Source organism: Notamacropus eugenii, chromosome 2 (genome assembly GCF_028372415.1).
Source record: "Notamacropus eugenii isolate mMacEug1 chromosome 2, mMacEug1.pri_v2, whole genome shotgun sequence".
Lineage (NCBI taxonomy): Eukaryota > Metazoa > Chordata > Mammalia > Diprotodontia > Macropodidae > Notamacropus > Notamacropus eugenii.
This window is the reverse complement of record NC_092873.1, coordinates 357,298,223-357,316,533: the sequence shown is the minus strand read 5'-3', so window position 1 is coordinate 357,316,533 and position 18,311 is coordinate 357,298,223. Positions and strand designations below refer to the sequence as shown.

Sequence of the window (18,311 nt, the reverse complement as noted above, 5' to 3'; positions counted from 1 at the left end):
TAGATTTAACCCTTTTTCAAAATACTTCTGTGACTTTAACCAAGGAGGATCTATCCATGTCTGTCTGTATGTATATATCTCTATCTACACGGAGAGATTCCTTTTTTTAAAAAACAATTGATTTATTTTTGGTTTTCAACATTCACTTCCAAAAGACTGTGAGTTCCAAATTTTCTACAAATTTTGTTCCCTCCCCCCACCCCAATATGGCACGCATTCCGATTACCCCCTTCCTCTAATCTGCCATCCCTTTTATGAATCCCCTTATTCCCTTTCCCCTTATTTCTTGTAGGGCAATATAGATTTATATACCCCATTGTCTATGCGTCTTATTTCCCAGTTGCATATAAAAACAATTTTTAAACATTTATTTTTAAAACGTTGAGTTCTAAATTCTCTTCTTTCTTCCCTCCCCACTCACCGTTATTGAGAAGGCAAGCACCATAATATAGACTACATACGTGTGTAGTTATGCAAAACACTTCCACAATACTCATGTTGTGGAAGAGAAACATTTTTTCATTCGACCTATTCTACCCCCACTTATTCTATTTTCAACTTTGACCCTGATCCTTCTCAAAAGTATTTCCTTCTGACTATCATCTTCTCTCATCTGCCCTCCCTTCTATCATCAGCCCCTTATCCCCTTCCACCTTACTTCCCTCTTGGGTAAGATACCAATTTGAGTGTATATATTACCCCCTCCGTAAGCCAAATCTTATGTGAATCAGGTTCACCCATTCCCTTTCACGTCCCTGTTCTTCCCCTCCATTGTGAAACGTTTTTCTTGCCCCTTTTATGTGTGGTAATTTACCCCCCTTTTCTCTCCCTTTATCCTCCAATATATTCCTCTCTCATGCCTTAATTTTATTTTTTAGATGTCTTCCCTTCATATTCAAATCACCCTGTGCCATCTGTCTATCAATCAATCAATCTATCTATCTATCTATCTATCTATCTATCTATCTATCTATCTATCTATCTATCTATCTATCTATCTATCTATCTATCTATGTATCTATCTATCTATCCATCTACCTATGTATCTATCTATCTATGTATCTATGTATCTATCTATCTACCTATATTTCCTCCAACTACCTTCATATTATGCAAAGTCTCGTGAGTTGCAAATATCATCTTTCCATACAGGAATGTAAACTGGTCAATTTTAATAAGTCCCTTATGATTTCTCTTTCCTGCTTACCTTTTCATGCTTTTCTTGATTCTTGTGTGTGAAAGTCAAATTTTCTATTCAGCTCCGGTCTTTTCAGCAAGAATGCTTGTAAGTCTTCTATTTCTTTGAAATTCCCTTTTTCCCAGCAGTATTACACTCAGTTTTGCTAGGCAGGTGATTCCTGGTTTTAATCCTAGCTCCTCTGACCTCTGGAATATCATATTCCAAGCTCTTTGATCACTTAATATAGAAGCTGCTAGATCTTGTGTTATCCTGATTGTATTTCCACAATACTTGAATTATTTCTTTCTGGCTGTTTAGAAGATTTTCTCCTTGACCTGGGAACTCTGAAATTTGGATACATTATTCCTAGAAATTTTTGTTTTGGCGCCTTTTTAGAAGGCGATTAGTGTATTCTTTCGATGTCTATTTAACCTCTGGTTCTAGACTATCAGGGCAGTTTTCCTTGAAAATGTCTGGGAAGATGTTGTCTAAGCTCACTTTTTTTTATAGTGGTTTTCAGATAGACCAATAATTTTTAAATCCTGGGCGTATTTTCCAGGTCAGTTATTTTTCCAATGAGATATTTCACATTATTTTCTACTTTTTCATTCTTTTCAGTTTGTAATGTCTTGGTTTCTCACAAAGTCATTAGCTTCCATCTGCTCCATTCTAACTGGTAAGGAACTATTTTCTCCAGTGAGTTTTTGGACCTCCTTTTCCATTTAGTCAATTCTGCTTCTTAAGACATTCTTCTCCTCATTGGCTTTTTGACCCTCTTTTGACATTTGGGTCAGTCTAAGTTTAAAGGTGTTATTTTCTTCATCATTTTTGGGTCTCCTTTAGTAAGGTGTTGACTCATTTTTCATGATTTTCTTGCATCTCTCTCCTTTCTTTTCCCAATTTTTCCTCCACCTCTGTTACTTGACTGTCAAAATTCTTTTTGAGCTCTTCCATGCCCTGAGAGCATTGCATATTTTTTAAGGCTTTGGATGTAGAAGCCTTGACCTTGCTCTCTTCATCTGGTTGCATGCTTTGGTCCTCCCCTGAATGCATGTTTTGTTCTTCCTCATCTAAAAGGATGGAAGAAAATGCCTCTTCACCCAGAAAGTAACCTTCTATAGTCTTATTTTTGCCTTTTGGGGGCACTTTTCCAGCCAATTACCTGACTTTTGAGTCCTTTATCAAGTGGAGGATATACTACCCCAGGCTTCAGAGGTTTTGTGCAGCTGTTGTCTGAGATATCTCTTGAGACCTGTAAGTTCTTGGTTACTCCAAAGTGACATAGTCATGGGAGAGGCGTTTACTCCTCTCCTGGCCTATGCTCTGGTCTGTGAGCAACCACAAGCATTCTTCTCTGCCTTGGAACTGGGTGTGGGATTCCCTCTCCACAGTCACCACCAGTTCCTCCACACCAGTGCTCTTCCTCCACCCAAGACCACCACTCAGGACTGAGACCCAGAAGAGCTGCTTGATTCCCCCAGGGTCTGTAGGCCAAGAGATCCTGATGCAGCCGTGGTTGACACCCAGGGCTTGGGGCTCGGGTTGGTGCCCAACTCTACTCCCCTCTCACCCAGGTGAGAGCTTTCTCACTGATTTCTGAAGCTTGTCTTTGACGTTTGTGGATTGGGAAATATGGAAACCACAGCAGCTGTTTGTGATTCAGCACCCTAAATCCTGCTCCAGCCCCATCTCTGCCAGTGCAGCCCACACTGGGCTCCACTCGGAGCCTGGTGTGATAGACCCTTTCTGTAGGCCTTTCAGGCCATCGTGGGCTGGAAATCTGTTTCACTCCGTCACTGGGTGACTTTTGCTGCTCTAGAATTTTTTAGAGGCATTTTTTATAGGTATTATAAGGGCTTTGGGGAGGAGAGTGCGAGCAGGTCTGTGCTTCTACTCCACCATCTTGGCTCCACCCTCCAAAGCTTACTACTTTAAAGGAAACCTTTGAATCTCAGAGTTGTTTTAATTCACGTATCTCCAATCGATAGTGAGTTAGAGTATTTTTTTATATCACTATAGATGGAATTTTTAATTAATTTAAAAACTGCCTATTGATATCCTTTGACTATATATCAATTGAGGAATGGCTTTTATTGTCACAAATTTCATTCAGTTTTCTATGTATTTGAGAAATGAAGCCTTTATCAGAGAAATTTGTTGGAATATTTTTCACAATTATGATTACTGTGTATTTCCCTCAGTCCTTCCCCACCTCTTTCTTCTTCTCCTCTTCCTCCTCCCTCTTCTTTTTTCTCTCTCTCCTTTCATCTTTTTCATCCTCAAAAGTGTGTTGATCTGGGATCACCTCCCCTCAATCCACCTCTCCCTTCTATCAGCCCCCCTTTCTATATTCCCCTCACCTTCTACTTTCCTGTAGGCTAAAACAGATTTCCATACCCAACTGTGTGTATATTACTCCCTCTTAATAGCCAATTCCAATGAGAGTGAGGTTCAAGTGCAACCGCTCCATATCCCCCATTCTCTTATCCATTATAAAAGCTCTTTTGAACATCTTTTATCAGAGATATTTTACCCCACTCTACTTCTCCCTTTCCCCTTCTTTCGGAGCATCCCTCTTTTTCATCTCTTAATTCATTTTTTTAGATATCATCTCATCATATTCAGCTCATGGTGATATGACCGAGGGGAGATGTGGTTACTACTCTCCTGCCCTGTGTTCCATGCAAGCATGACACTCTTTTCCACCTTAAACTGTGACCAGGGTCCCCACTCCCCTGTGGCTGCAAACTCTGGTGTACTTGTGCTCATTGCGCTGGTATTCTGATGCAGGACTATGACGTGGATCTATATATTCTCAACGCAACAGTGTCCTGAACAAAATTCCAGCAAAGGGACTTCTTTGATCTTCTTCTGACCAGTTGTCTGACCCCTTTACTGTCAGTGGACTGAGAGCTGTGGAAACTGCTCTTACTGCCACTCATACAGTCACCTCCTGGCTTTCACTGGACTGTGTTCTACTCTTCTGCTGGTGCTACAAATCTTTCCTGCCAACCTTCAGAGTTGTCGTGGACTGGAAAATTGTTTCATTGCATCCTTTTGTGGGTTCTGCTCCTCCAGGATCCATTTTGAGGCATCGTTTAAAGCTGTAGAATTTAGGAGTGTTCAAGTGAGTTCCTGCCCTTTCTCTACCCTCTTGCCTCTGCCCTTGATCCTTAATTTCTTTCTTATTTACTTGATGGTTTGAATTATCTTGGTCTAAGAGTGATACATTGAGGTTTCTCATTAGTATAGTTTCATGATCTATTTTCTTCTGTAATGCATAGGACCTTTCCCTTAAGAATTTACTTGTTATTCCATTCAGTGTACATGTATTCAATGGACTCTATGGGGTGGTCAAGGAGGACTAGCACCTTGAGTGTGAAGGTTTGCAAAACAATTTTCAGAGCTGCTCATCCACCCTTGGTTTTTACTTGGCACTCAACTCTTGCCTATGGCTGCAAGAAGCTGCAGCATCTGCAGCAGTCACACCTCAGTAACTCATCTTGGCAGGTAGACTAAAATAGGTTGATGGTAACTGGTGAACCTTAAACCTGCTGCTGAATTAGGAAGGTGTCTACCCCAAACCTGTGAAGGCTTTCCCCAGCAGAGTGGGCAAATGAGAACAATGTCTGACCTTGAAGGTGAGCGAGGCAAGCGTTGTAGTGTTTCGAGCTTGATCACACATCTAAGATGCCAAGGACATTCCCTGTGTTCTGGGCCATTGCCAGTCATCTTCGCTTTTGTCTTGTCACTGGACATTGATGACTCTGAAAGAGAGAGAAAGGCTGATAATTTTGTGTAACTCTGACTCACTTATATCTAACTAATGCATGAATCAACATTACCCAATGATGGCATCGGTCCTCTTCCAAAACAAAGGACTAACAACATATTTTTCTGTTTTGGTACCAATTCATTGTCTAAGGTACCTTTTCTTCTTCTTCTTCTTCTTCTTCTTCTTCTTCTTCTTCTTCTTCTTCTTCTTCTTCTTCTTTCTTTCTTTCTTTCTTTCTTTTTTTTAGCAAAATGTAGTATCTCTAATTATCTCTCTTAATTGAGTCTATTTTTGCTTTTGCTCCGAGATCATGATTGCTATCGATCTTTTTACCTTAAGCTAAAGCATAATAGTTTCTGTTCTAACCCTGTATTTTAATTCTTTGTGTATCTTTGTATTTTATATGTGTCTCTGATAAAGAACTTATTGGATTTTGTTTTCTAATCCATTCTATGATTCTCTTCTCTTTTATGGGTGAGTTAATTTCATTCATGTTCACAGTTCACTGTGCAAATCCGTCCATCCTATTTAATTACATTTATCCTTCTCTTTTTTTTTACCCTATCGTCTTCTCAAAAGTCTGTTTTACTTCTCATCATGGCTTCCTTTAATCTACCTTCCTTTTTACCTCCCCCCTCCTTTCCCTTAGCCCTTCAGCCTGATTCTATGTTGGGTAAGATGAATGTCTATACTCCCAAATTTTTAACATTCATTCTTTTAAGCATTGAGTTCCAAATTCTCTCCCTTCCTCGCTTTCCACAAAGTCTCATTGAGAGGGCAAGCAATTTGATACGTTATGCATGTATTCTCATGCAAAACACTTGCATAATACTCCCGTTTTGAGAGACAATATTTTCCTCTGCTCTACCCCAGCTTTCCATCTATTCTGTTCTCTCTTTTGACCCTGCCCTCCCTGAAAATGCTTAATTGTGATTACCCCCTCTCCCAATCAGCACTCCTTTCTATTTTCCCCCTCTCTTTATTCCCTTTCTAAATATTTTTCCGTAAGGTAAGAAATATTTCCAAACCCAGTTGAGCATATATGTTATCCCCTCCTTAAACCATATTCAAAGAGAATAAGGGATAGGTACTAGGTACTAGGCTAGAGCACATGTAATGCTGAAAATGTATTTCATAACCATGTGATGCAAATCGACTTGGTCCATACTCTCCTTTTTAAACTGGAGAGCAAACAGGAGGGAGGCAAGCATGATGAAGGACCAAAAGTCCATGTCATTTGAGGACAGGTCGAAAGAATTGGGATGATTGTTCTAGAGGAAAGAAGATTCAAGGGGGACGCAAAAGCTGTTTTCAAGTATTTAAAATAATGTCATGTGGGGAAAAAAAAGACTTACACTTGTTGAAACCAAATGGCAGAACAAAGAGCCATGGGATGAAGTTGCAAAGATGAAAATTTAATTCTCACTTTGGGAAAATTGTTCAAACAAGTAGAGTTGCCCCAGAGTACAAGGGGCTGCTGTGGACGGTTATACTTTTTTGAAGGTCTTTAAGCAGAGGGACCAGGTGGGTGCTGAAGATCCTTTGAAACCGGAAGTCCTGTGATCATACGAGTCTACGAATTGCCCCAATAACAAAGAAGAAGACAAAGAAAGAAATAGCAAGGCCACTTTGCTTTGTTGTTGGTTTGTTTATTGCCAGGAAACCCAAGTTTTATCGGGAAATTGCCAAAAGTGAAGACAATGGAAAATCAGCAGAAGAGAGAGTCTAGGAAGGAAAAGTCTTTGGAATCTATACAGAAATCTTAGGGTGAGATAAAATATGGCAGGTAATTTTCTTTTTAAACAGCATAGTCTGGTGATGGACAGCCAGAAAGGAGAATGAGAAGGCTGGAAGATCAGGTTAGAGTTTGACCTGAGAGGCTTAAAACGACATTCAAAGTTGTTGAACATACAAGAGAAAGAGACCAACAGAGAGGTGATGGTTTGTACGGAAGAAGCAACCTGAGTGGGCAGCCACTGGTGGAGGTTTCCCAATGGATCTTTTGTGGCCAGCTTAAAGTTGGTGAGCCGTACAAACTCTAATCATACTGGGTGGCATGAGTAAGAGAACTGATGCCTCCCTGGGACGGGGTGAGAACGGTGAGGAGTCATGCACTGTTCCATACATTCAGCAGCAAGAGGAGCCACAGCAGGCAGGGCGGCAGCAGGTGGTTCTGCAGCAGGTGGTCTGGCAGCAGGTGGGGCGGCAGCAGGGCTGGCAGCAGCTGGTCTGGCAGCAGGTGGGGCGGCAGCAGGGCTGGCAGCAGCTGGTCTGGCAGCAGCTGGGGCGGCAGCAGGTGGTTCTGCAGCAGGTGGTCTGGCCGCAGCTGGGGCGGCAGCAGGGCTGGCAGCAGCTGGTCAGGCAGCAGCTGGGACGGCAGCAGGGCTGGCAGCAGCTAGTCTGGCAGCAGGTGGGGCGGCAGCAGGTGGTTCTGCAGCAGGTGGTCTGGTCGCAGCTGGGGCGGCAGCAGGGCTGGCAGCAGCTGGTCTGGCAGCAGCTGGGGCGGCAGCAGGGCTGGCAGCAGCTGGTCAGGCAGCAGCTGGGGCGACAGCAGGGCTGGCAGCAGCTCGATCCACAGCAGCTGGGGCGGCAGCAGGTGGACACAAGGCAGGTGGGTCTGTAGCAGTGGGTCCTGCAGCAGGTGCACTGGTAGCAGGGAGGCCTGAAGCAGCAGGCAGTCCGGCAGCAGCAGGGGGTGCAGCAGCCAGAGGCACAGCTCTGGCCAGAGCAGGTGGAGCCACAACAGGAGTTGACCATGGTGTTGGTGGATTGAGTTTCTGGGTCACTTCTTTCCAGGTGAGTGAATGACTTCAGTTTGAAAGTCTCCTGATCCCACAGGGCTCTTTTATACCCTCCTGAATGGCAGCCATCACCAATAATAGTTTATTTCCTCATTACTGTTTAGCAAGAGGGAAAAAATGACCCTTAAATTAGATAATTTCTATAATGATGGAAAAACTTATTTCCTTTAACCTGATAGGATTCATCTACTTTTCTATACATCTGATTAAATCCGTAAGACTTGGTCACACAGAATATCAGAATTAGAAGCAACCTCAGAGGCCATTTTTCCCATTTATGTCTGAACAACGTGAACATATTGTGCCATCTTCTTTGGAATCAAGTTAGGAGCATCACCTCTGCTTATTTTTTTCCTGCTTCCAACTTCTAGTCCTCATGTGATAGACAGTCATGGGTCAGCCATTCATGTCACTTTCTCTTGTCCATGTATCATCCTGTGACTCACGGAGACATGTAGTTCATATACGGTGAAGGCAGCTTAGGAAATATTTATGACAACACACAGATGTTCCTGATAAGTTGCCCTCTTGTTTCTAATGCTCAATTCTAATGACTTGAGTTGCCCCTAAACTCTAGTGCCCACCCTCTCTCTATTAATTCCAGTATGTTCTATATGCTGCTTGTTTTTGCATAATTGCTTTTATGTTGTCTCCCCATTATTTGTACCCACAGAGCATAGTACCGTGTTCAGAACACAGCAGTCATCTAAGAAATATATATTGACTAGTTGACTGACATTCCATGTACTATCAAAGCAGCGTTTGGGTATCAGCATGGAGCGGATTGTTCTGGATATTTCTGATTCTTTCTGAGTCACTGATGATCATTGATGGACAACAGCGTTCAACTTGAGTGAGAATTCTGTTGGTCATACAAACAAGTAAGATGTGACCTCCTCTCTTTATTTCATGTGAAACATACGTTTTTGAGTGGCTCTTGGGCGGGAGGAGGTGATGGTGGCAGCAACAGAGAAGGAAGCAGTTCTTCTTGTATGTCACAGAATAAACCAATAATGACGGCCCCTTAGAGACATCAGGTATGGGCAAAGTGAGGCTGGGAAAGGACTAAAGAAGCCGTGTCAGAGGAGATCCAGAAGCCTTTCCAGCATTGGGTCACCAACTCCAGAAGGACTGCTGACTTTGACTGATGGAGGCTGCTGGTGGAGATGACAGATGAGGATCAGAAATCAGTAAAGACATCTTTAGAAAAAATAGGATGCTCAACAAAATAAATATGAATCCACAAAAATCAAAAGGAGATCACTGATAAAAATTACAAGGTGCTTAGAATAACAAAGTGCAGCTTTGCAATCCATGCTGTCTCAAGAGGAATTTATACTGGACTATCTGAAAAAACTAGCACAGATTCTAAGGAATATTTTCACTTTTTAAAGAAAATTCTCCTTTGATGGACATCATGTTCCATGAACAGTAATCTCAGGGTCTGGGGAAGGAGAGAATTTGAAGTTTGAGGAAGATGCTGAAGTCGGTGGTACTGGAACAGCATCTCCAGACTCTTTCTCTGTTAGAGATCCAGATATGAAGGATATAGATTTAACCCTTTTTCAAAATACTTCTGTGACTTTAACCAAGGAGGATCTATCCATGTCTGTCTGTATGTATATATCTCTATCTACACGGAGAGATTCCTTTTTTAAAAAACAATTGATTTATTTTTGGTTTTCAACATTCACTTCCAAAAGACTGTGAGTTCCAAATTTTCTACAAATTTTGTTCCCTCCCCCCACCCCAATATGGCACGCATTCCGATTACCCCCTTCCTCTAATCTGCCATCCCTTTTATGAATCCCCTTATTCCCTTTCCCCTTATTTCTTGTAGGGCAATATAGATTTATATACCCCATTGTCTATGCGTCTTATTTCCCAGTTGCATATAAAAACAATTTTTAAACATTTATTTTTAAAACGTTGAGTTCTAAATTCTCTTCTTTCTTCCCTCCCCACTCACCGTTATTGAGAAGGCAAGCACCATAATATAGACTACATACGTGTGTAGTTATGCAAAACACTTCCACAATACTCATGTTGTGGAAGAGAAACATTTTTTCATTCGACCTATTCTACCCCCACTTATTCTATTTTCAACTTTGACCCTGATCCTTCTCAAAAGTATTTCCTTCTGACTATCATCTTCTCTCATCTGCCCTCCCTTCTATCATCAGCCCCTTATCCCCTTCCACCTTACTTCCCTCTTGGGTAAGATACCAATTTGAGTGTATATATTACCCTCTCCGTAAGCCAAATCTTATGTGAATCAGGTTCACCCATTCCCTTTCACGTCCCTGTTCTTCCCCTCCATTGTGAAACGTTTTTCTTGCCCCTTTTATGTGTGGTAATTTACCCCCCTTTTCTCTCCCTTTATCCTCCAATATATTCCTCTCTCATGCCTTAATTTTATTTTTTAGATGTCTTCCCTTCATATTCAAATCACCCTGTGCCATCTGTCTATCAATCAATCAATCAATCTATCTATCTATCTATCTATCTATCTATCTATCTATCTATCTATCTATCTATCTATCTATCTATGTATCTATCTATCTATCCATCTACCTATGTATCTATCTATCTATGTATCTATGTATCTATCTATCTACCTATATTTCCTCCAACTACCTTCATATTATGCAAAGTCTCGTGAGTTGCAAATATCATCTTTCCATACAGGAATGTAAACTGGTCAATTTTAATAAGTCCCTTATGATTTCTCTTTCCTGCTTACCTTTTCATGCTTTTCTTGATTCTTGTGTGTGAAAGTCAAATTTTCTATTCAGCTCCGGTCTTTTCAGCAAGAATGCTTGTAAGTCTTCTATTTCTTTGAAATTCCCTTTTTCCCAGCAGTATTACACTCAGTTTTGCTAGGCAGGTGATTCCTGGTTTTAATCCTAGCTCCTCTGACCTCTGGAATATCATATTCCAAGCTCTTTGATCACTTAATATAGAAGCTGCTAGATCTTGTGTTATCCTGATTGTATTTCCACAATACTTGAATTATTTCTTTCTGGCTGTTTAGAAGATTTTCTCCTTGACCTGGGAACTCTGTAATTTGGATACATTATTCCTAGAAATTTTTGTTTTGGCGCCTTTTTAGAAGGCGATTAGTGTATTCTTTCGATGTCTATTTAACCTCTGGTTCTAGACTATCAGGGCAGTTTTCCTTGAAAATGTCTGGGAAGATGTTGTCTAAGCTCACTTTTTTTTATAGTGGTTTTCAGATAGACCAATAATTTTTAAATCCTGGGCGTATTTTCCAGGTCAGTTATTTTTCCAATGAGATATTTCACATTATTTTCTACTTTTTCATTCTTTTCAGTTTGTAATGTCTTGGTTTCTCACAAAGTCATTAGCTTCCATCTGCTCCATTCTAACTGGTAAGGAACTATTTTCTCCAGTGAGTTTTTGGACCTCCTTTTCCATTTAGTCAATTCTGCTTCTTAAGACATTCTTCTCCTCATTGGCTTTTTGACCCTCTTTTGACATTTGGGTCAGTCTAAGTTTAAAGGTGTTATTTTCTTCATCATTTTTGGGTCTCCTTTAGTAAGGTGTTGACTCATTTTTCATGATTTTCTTGCATCTCTCTCCTTTCTTTTCCCAATTTTTCCTCCACCTCTGTTACTTGACTGTCAAAATTCTTTTTGAGCTCTTCCATGCCCTGAGAGCATTGCATATTTTTTAAGGCTTTGGATGTAGAAGCCTTGACCTTGCTCTCTTCATCTGGTTGCATGCTTTGGTCCTCCCCTGAATGCATGTTTTGTTCTTCCTCATCTAAAAGGATGGAAGAAAATGCCTCTTCACCCAGAAAGTAACCTTCTATAGTCTTATTTTTGCCTTTTGGGGGCACTTTTCCAGCCAATTACCTGACTTTTGAGTCCTTTATCAAGTGGAGGATATACTACCCCAGGCTTCAGAGGTTTTGTGCAGCTGTTGTCTGAGATATCTCTTGAGACCTGTAAGTTCTTGGTTACTCCAAAGTGACATAGTCATGGGAGAGGCGTTTACTCCTCTCCTGGCCTATGCTCTGGTCTGTGAGCAACCACAAGCATTCTTCTCTGCCTTGGAACTGGGTGTGGGATTCCCTCTCCACAGTCACCACCAGTTCCTCCACACCAGTGCTCTTCCTCCACCCAAGACCACCACTCAGGACTGAGACCCAGAAGAGCTGCTTGATTCCCCCAGGGTCTGTAGGCCAAGAGATCCTGATGCAGCCGTGGTTGACACCCAGGGCTTGGGGCTCGGGTTGGTGCCCAACTCTACTCCCCTCTCACCCAGGTGAGAGCTTTCTCACTGATTTCTGAAGCTTGTCTTTGACGTTTGTGGATTGGGAAATATGGAAACCACAGCAGCTGTTTGTGATTCAGCACCCTAAATCCTGCTCCAGCCCCATCTCTGCCAGTGCAGCCCACACTGGGCTCCACTCGGAGCCTGGTGTGATAGACCCTTTCTGTAGGCCTTTCAGGCCATCGTGGGCTGGAAATCTGTTTCACTCCGTCACTGGGTGACTTTTGCTGCTCTAGAATTTTTTAGAGGCATTTTTTATAGGTATTATAAGGGCTTTGGGGAGGAGAGTGCGAGCAGGTCTGTGCTTCTACTCCACCATCTTGGCTCCACCCTCCAAAGCTTACTACTTTAAAGGAAACCTTTGAATCTCAGAGTTGTTTTAATTCACGTATCTCCAATCGATAGTGAGTTAGAGTATTTTTTTATATCACTATAGATGGAATTTTTAGTTAATTTAAAAACTGCCTATTGATATCCTTTGACTATATATCAATTGAGGAATGGCTTTTATTGTCACAAATTTCATTCAGTTTTCTATGTATTTGAGAAATGAAGCCTTTATCAGAGAAATTTGTTGGAATATTTTTCACAATTATGATTACTGTGTATTTCCCTCAGTCCTTCCCCACCTCTTTCTTCTTCTCCTCTTCCTCCTCCCTCTTCTTTTTTCTCTCTCTCCTTTCATCTTTTTCATCCTCAAAAGTGTGTTGATCTGGGATCACCTCCCCTCAATCCACCTCTCCCTTCTATCAGCCCCCCTTTCTATATTCCCCTCACCTTCTACTTTCCTGTAGGCTAAAACAGATTTCCATACCCAACTGTGTGTATATTACTCCCTCTTAATAGCCAATTCCAATGAGAGTGAGGTTCAAGTGCAACCGCTCCATATCCCCCATTCTCTTATCCATTATAAAAGCTCTTTTGAACATCTTTTATCAGAGATATTTTACCCCACTCTACTTCTCCCTTTCCCCTTCTTTCGGAGCATCCCTCTTTTTCATCTCTTAATTCATTTTTTTAGATATCATCTCATCATATTCAGCTCATGGTGATATGACCGAGGGGAGATGTGGTTACTACTCTCCTGCCCTGTGTTCCATGCAAGCATGACACTCTTTTCCACCTTAAACTGTGACCAGGGTCCCCACTCCCCTGTGGCTGCAAACTCTGGTGTACTTGTGCTCATTGCGCTGGTATTCTGATGCAGGACTATGACGTGGATCTATATATTCTCAACGCAACAGTGTCCTGAACAAAATTCCAGCAAAGGGACTTCTTTGATCTTCTTCTGACCAGTTGTCTGACCCCTTTACTGTCAGTGGACTGAGAGCTGTGGAAACTGCTCTTACTGCCACTCATACAGTCACCTCCTGGCTTTCACTGGACTGTGTTCTACTCTTCTGCTGGTGCTACAAATCTTTCCTGCCAACCTTCAGAGTTGTCGTGGACTGGAAAATTGTTTCATTGCATCCTTTTGTGGGTTCTGCTCCTCCAGGATCCATTTTGAGGCATCGTTTAAAGCTGTAGAATTTAGGAGTGTTCAAGTGAGTTCCTGCCCTTTCTCTACCCTCTTGCCTCTGCCCTTGATCCTTAATTTCTTTCTTATTTACTTGATGGTTTGAATTATCTTGGTCTAAGAGTGATACATTGAGGTTTCTCATTAGTATAGTTTCATGATCTATTTTCTTCTGTAATGCATAGGACCTTTCCCTTAAGAATTTACTTGTTATTCCATTCAGTGTACATGTATTCAATGGACTCTATGGGGTGGTCAAGGAGGACTAGCACCTTGAGTGTGAAGGTTTGCAAAACAATTTTCAGAGCTGCTCATCCACCCTTGGTTTTTACTTGGCACTCAACTCTTGCCTATGGCTGCAAGAAGCTGCAGCATCTGCAGCAGTCACACCTCAGTAACTCATCTTGGCAGGTAGACTAAAATAGGTTGATGGTAACTGGTGAACCTTAAACCTGCTGCTGAATTAGGAAGGTGTCTACCCCAAACCTGTGAAGGCTTTCCCCAGCAGAGTGGGCAAATGAGAACAATGTCTGACCTTGAAGGTGAGCGAGGCAAGCGTTGTAGTGTTTCGAGCTTGATCACACATCTAAGATGCCAAGGACATTCCCTGTGTTCTGGGCCATTGCCAGTCATCTTCGCTTTTGTCTTGTCACTGGACATTGATGACTCTGAAAGAGAGAGAAAGGCTGATAATTTTGTGTAACTCTGACTCACTTATATCTAACTAATGCATGAATCAACATTACCCAATGATGGCATCGGTCCTCTTCCAAAACAAAGGACTAACAACATATTTTTCTGTTTTGGTACCAATTCATTGTCTAAGGTACCTTTTCTTCTTCTTCTTCTTCTTCTTCTTCTTCTTCTTCTTCTTCTTCTTCTTCTTCTTCTTCTTCTTCTTTCTTTCTTTCTTTCTTTCTTTTTTTTAGCAAAATGTAGTATCTCTAATTATCTCTCTTAATTGAGTCTATTTTTGCTTTTGCTCCGAGATCATGATTGCTATCGATCTTTTTACCTTAAGCTAAAGCATAATAGTTTCTGTTCTAACCCTGTATTTTAATTCTTTGTGTATCTTTGTATTTTATATGTGTCTCTGATAAAGAACTTATTGGATTTTGTTTTCTAATCCATTCTATGATTCTCTTCTCTTTTATGGGTGAGTTAATTTCATTCATGTTCACAGTTCACTGTGCAAATCCGTCCATCCTATTTAATTACATTTATCCTTCTCTTTTTTTTTACCCTATCGTCTTCTCAAAAGTCTGTTTTACTTCTCATCATGGCTTCCTTTAATCTACCCTCCTTTTTACCTCCCCCCTCCTTTCCCTTAGCCCTTCAGCCTGATTCTATGTTGGGTAAGATGAATGTCTATACTCCCAAATTTTTAACATTCATTCTTTTAAGCATTGAGTTCCAAATTCTCTCCCTTCCTCGCTTTCCACAAAGTCTCATTGAGAGGGCAAGCAATTTGATACGTTATGCATGTATTCTCATGCAAAACACTTGCATAATACTCCCGTTTTGAGAGACAATATTTTCCTCTGCTCTACCCCAGCTTTCCATCTATTCTGTTCTCTCTTTTGACCCTGCCCTCCCTGAAAATGCTTAATTGTGATTACCCCCTCTCCCAATCAGCACTCCTTTCTATTTTCCCCCTCTCTTTATTCCCTTTCTAAATATTTTTCCGTAAGGTAAGAAATATTTCCAAACCCAGTTGAGCATATATGTTATCCCCTCCTTAAACCATATTCAAAGAGAATAAGGGATAGGTACTAGGTACTAGGCTAGAGCACATGTAATGCTGAAAATGTATTTCATAACCATGTGATGCAAATCGACTTGGTCCATACTCTCCTTTTTAAACTGGAGAGCAAACAGGAGGGAGGCAAGCATGATGAAGGACCAAAAGTCCATGTCATTTGAGGACAGGTCGAAAGAATTGGGATGATTGTTCTAGAGGAAAGAAGATTCAAGGGGGACGCAAAAGCTGTTTTCAAGTATTTAAAATAATGTCATGTGGGGAAAAAAAAGACTTACACTTGTTGAAACCAAATGGCAGAACAAAGAGCCATGGGATGAAGTTGCAAAGATGAAAATTTAATTCTCACTTTGGGAAAATTGTTCAAACAAGTAGAGTTGCCCCAGAGTACAAGGGGCTGCTGTGGACGGTTATACTTTTTTGAAGGTCTTTAAGCAGAGGGACCAGGTGGGTGCTGAAGATCCTTTGAAACCGGAAGTCCTGTGATCATACGAGTCTACGAATTGCCCCAATAACAAAGAAGAAGACAAAGAAAGAAATAGCAAGGCCACTTTGCTTTGTTGTTGGTTTGTTTATTGCCAGGAAACCCAAGTTTTATCGGGAAATTGCCAAAAGTGAAGACAATGGAAAATCAGCAGAAGAGAGAGTCTAGGAAGGAAAAGTCTTTGGAATCTATACAGAAATCTTAGGGTGAGATAAAATATGGCAGGTAATTTTCTTTTTAAACAGCATAGTCTGGTGATGGACAGCCAGAAAGGAGAATGAGAAGGCTGGAAGATCAGGTTAGAGTTTGACCTGAGAGGCTTAAAACGACATTCAAAGTTGTTGAACATACAAGAGAAAGAGACCAACAGAGAGGTGATGGTTTGTACGGAAGAAGCAACCTGAGTGGGCAGCCACTGGTGGAGGTTTCCCAATGGATCTTTTGTGGCCAGCTTAAAGTTGGTGAGCCGTACAAACTCTAATCATACTGGGTGGCATGAGTAAGAGAACTGATGCCTCCCTGGGACGGGGTGAGAACGGTGAGGAGTCATGCACTGTTCCATACATTCAGCAGCAAGAGGAGCCACAGCAGGCAGGGCGGCAGCAGGTGGTTCTGCAGCAGGTGGTCTGGCAGCAGGTGGGGCGGCAGCAGGGCTGGCAGCAGCTGGTCTGGCAGCAGGTGGGGCGGCAGCAGGGCTGGCAGCAGCTGGTCTGGCAGCAGCTGGGGCGGCAGCAGGTGGTTCTGCAGCAGGTGGTCTGGCCGCAGCTGGGGCGGCAGCAGGGCTGGCAGCAGCTGGTCAGGCAGCAGGTGGGGTGGCAGCAGGGCTGGCAGCAGCTAGTCTGGCAGCAGGTGGGGCGGCAGCAGGTGGTTCTGCAGCAGGTGGTCTGGTCGCAGCTGGGGCGGCAGCAGGGCTGGCAGCAGCTGGTCTGGCAGCAGCTGGGGCGGCAGCAGGGCTGGCAGCAGCTGGTCAGGCAGCAGCTGGGGCGACAGCAGGGCTGGCAGCAGCTCGATCCACAGCAGCTGGGGCGGCAGCAGGTGGACACAAGGCAGGTGGGTCTGTAGCAGTGGGTCCTGCAGCAGGTGCACTGGTAGCAGGGAGGCCTGAAGCAGCAGGCAGTCCGGCAGCAGCAGGGGGTGCAGCAGCCAGAGGCACAGCTCTGGCCAGAGCAGGTGGAGCCACAACAGGAGTTGACCATGGTGTTGGTGGATTGAGTTTCTGGGTCACTTCTTTCCAGGTGAGTGAATGACTTCAGTTTGAAAGTCTCCTGATCCCACAGGGCTCTTTTATACCCTCCTGAATGGCAGCCATCACCAATAATAGTTTATTTCCTCATTACTGTTTAGCAAGAGGGAAAAAATGACCCTTAAATTAGATAATTTCTATAATGATGGAAAAACTTATTTCCTTTAACCTGATAGGATTCATCTACTTTTCTATACATCTGATTAAATCCGTAAGACTTGGTCACACAGAATATCAGAATTAGAAGCAACCTCAGAGGCCATTTTTCCCATTTATGTCTGAACAACGTGAACATATTGTGCCATCTTCTTTGGAATCAAGTTAGGAGCATCACCTCTGCTTATTTTTTTCCTGCTTCCAACTTCTAGTCCTCATGTGATAGACAGTCATGGGTCAGCCATTCATGTCACTTTCTCTTGTCCATGTATCATCCTGTGACTCACGGAGACATGTAGTTCATATACGGTGAAGGCAGCTTAGGAAATATTTATGACAACACACAGATGTTCCTGATAAGTTGCCCTCTTGTTTCTAATGCTCAATTCTAATGACTTGAGTTGCCCCTAAACTCTAGTGCCCACCCTCTCTCTATTAATTCCAGTATGTTCTATATGCTGCTTGTTTTTGCATAATTGCTTTTATGTTGTCTCCCCATTATTTGTACCCACAGAGCATAGTACCGTGTTCAGAACACAGCAGTCATCTAAGAAATATATATTGACTAGTTGACTGACATTCCATGTACTATCAAAGCAGCGTTTGGGTATCAGCATGGAGCGGATTGTTCTGGATATTTCTGATTCTTTCTGAGTCACTGATGATCATTGATGGACAACAGCGTTCAACTTGAGTGAGAATTCTGTTGGTCATACAAACAAGTAAGATGTGACCTCCTCTCTTTATTTCATGTGAAACATACGTTTTTGAGTGGCTCTTGGGCGGGAGGAGGTGATGGTGGCAGCAACAGAGAAGGAAGCAGTTCTTCTTGTATGTCACAGAATAAACCAATAATGACGGCCCCTTAGAGACATCAGGTATGGGCAAAGTGAGGCTGGGAAAGGACTAAAGAAGCCGTGTCAGAGGAGATCCAGAAGCCTTTCCAGCATTGGGTCACCAACTCCAGAAGGACTGCTGACTTTGACTGATGGAGGCTGCTGGTGGAGATGACAGATGAGGATCAGAAATCAGTAAAGACATCTTTAGAAAAAATAGGATGCTCAACAAAATAAATATGAATCCACAAAAATCAAAAGG

General features: G+C 42.3%; 1 protein-coding gene across 4 annotated transcripts; it reads right to left on the bottom strand.

Annotated features, from left to right (window-relative positions):
- Positions 1-7,082: 7,082 nt before the first annotated feature.
- On the bottom strand, positions 7,083-17,010 carry LOC140524020 (uncharacterized). 4 transcript variants are annotated; one of them, XM_072638549.1, is made up of 2 exons: positions 16,469-17,010; positions 7,083-7,572 (listed from the first exon to the last, which is right to left on the bottom strand). In XM_072638549.1, exons 1-2 carry the CDS (start codon positions 17,008-17,010, stop codon positions 7,083-7,085), a joined length of 1,032 nt encoding a protein of 343 aa, XP_072494650.1. The 4 variants fall into 4 exon arrangements, with proteins under 4 accessions (XP_072494650.1, XP_072494652.1, XP_072494651.1 ...); XM_072638551.1 differs by lacking the exon at positions 7,083-7,572 and having other exon boundaries at positions 16,381-16,852; positions 16,934-17,010; XM_072638550.1 differs by lacking the exon at positions 7,083-7,572 and having other exon boundaries at positions 16,381-16,858; positions 16,937-17,010.
- Between the last annotated feature and the right edge of the window lie 1,301 nt (positions 17,011-18,311).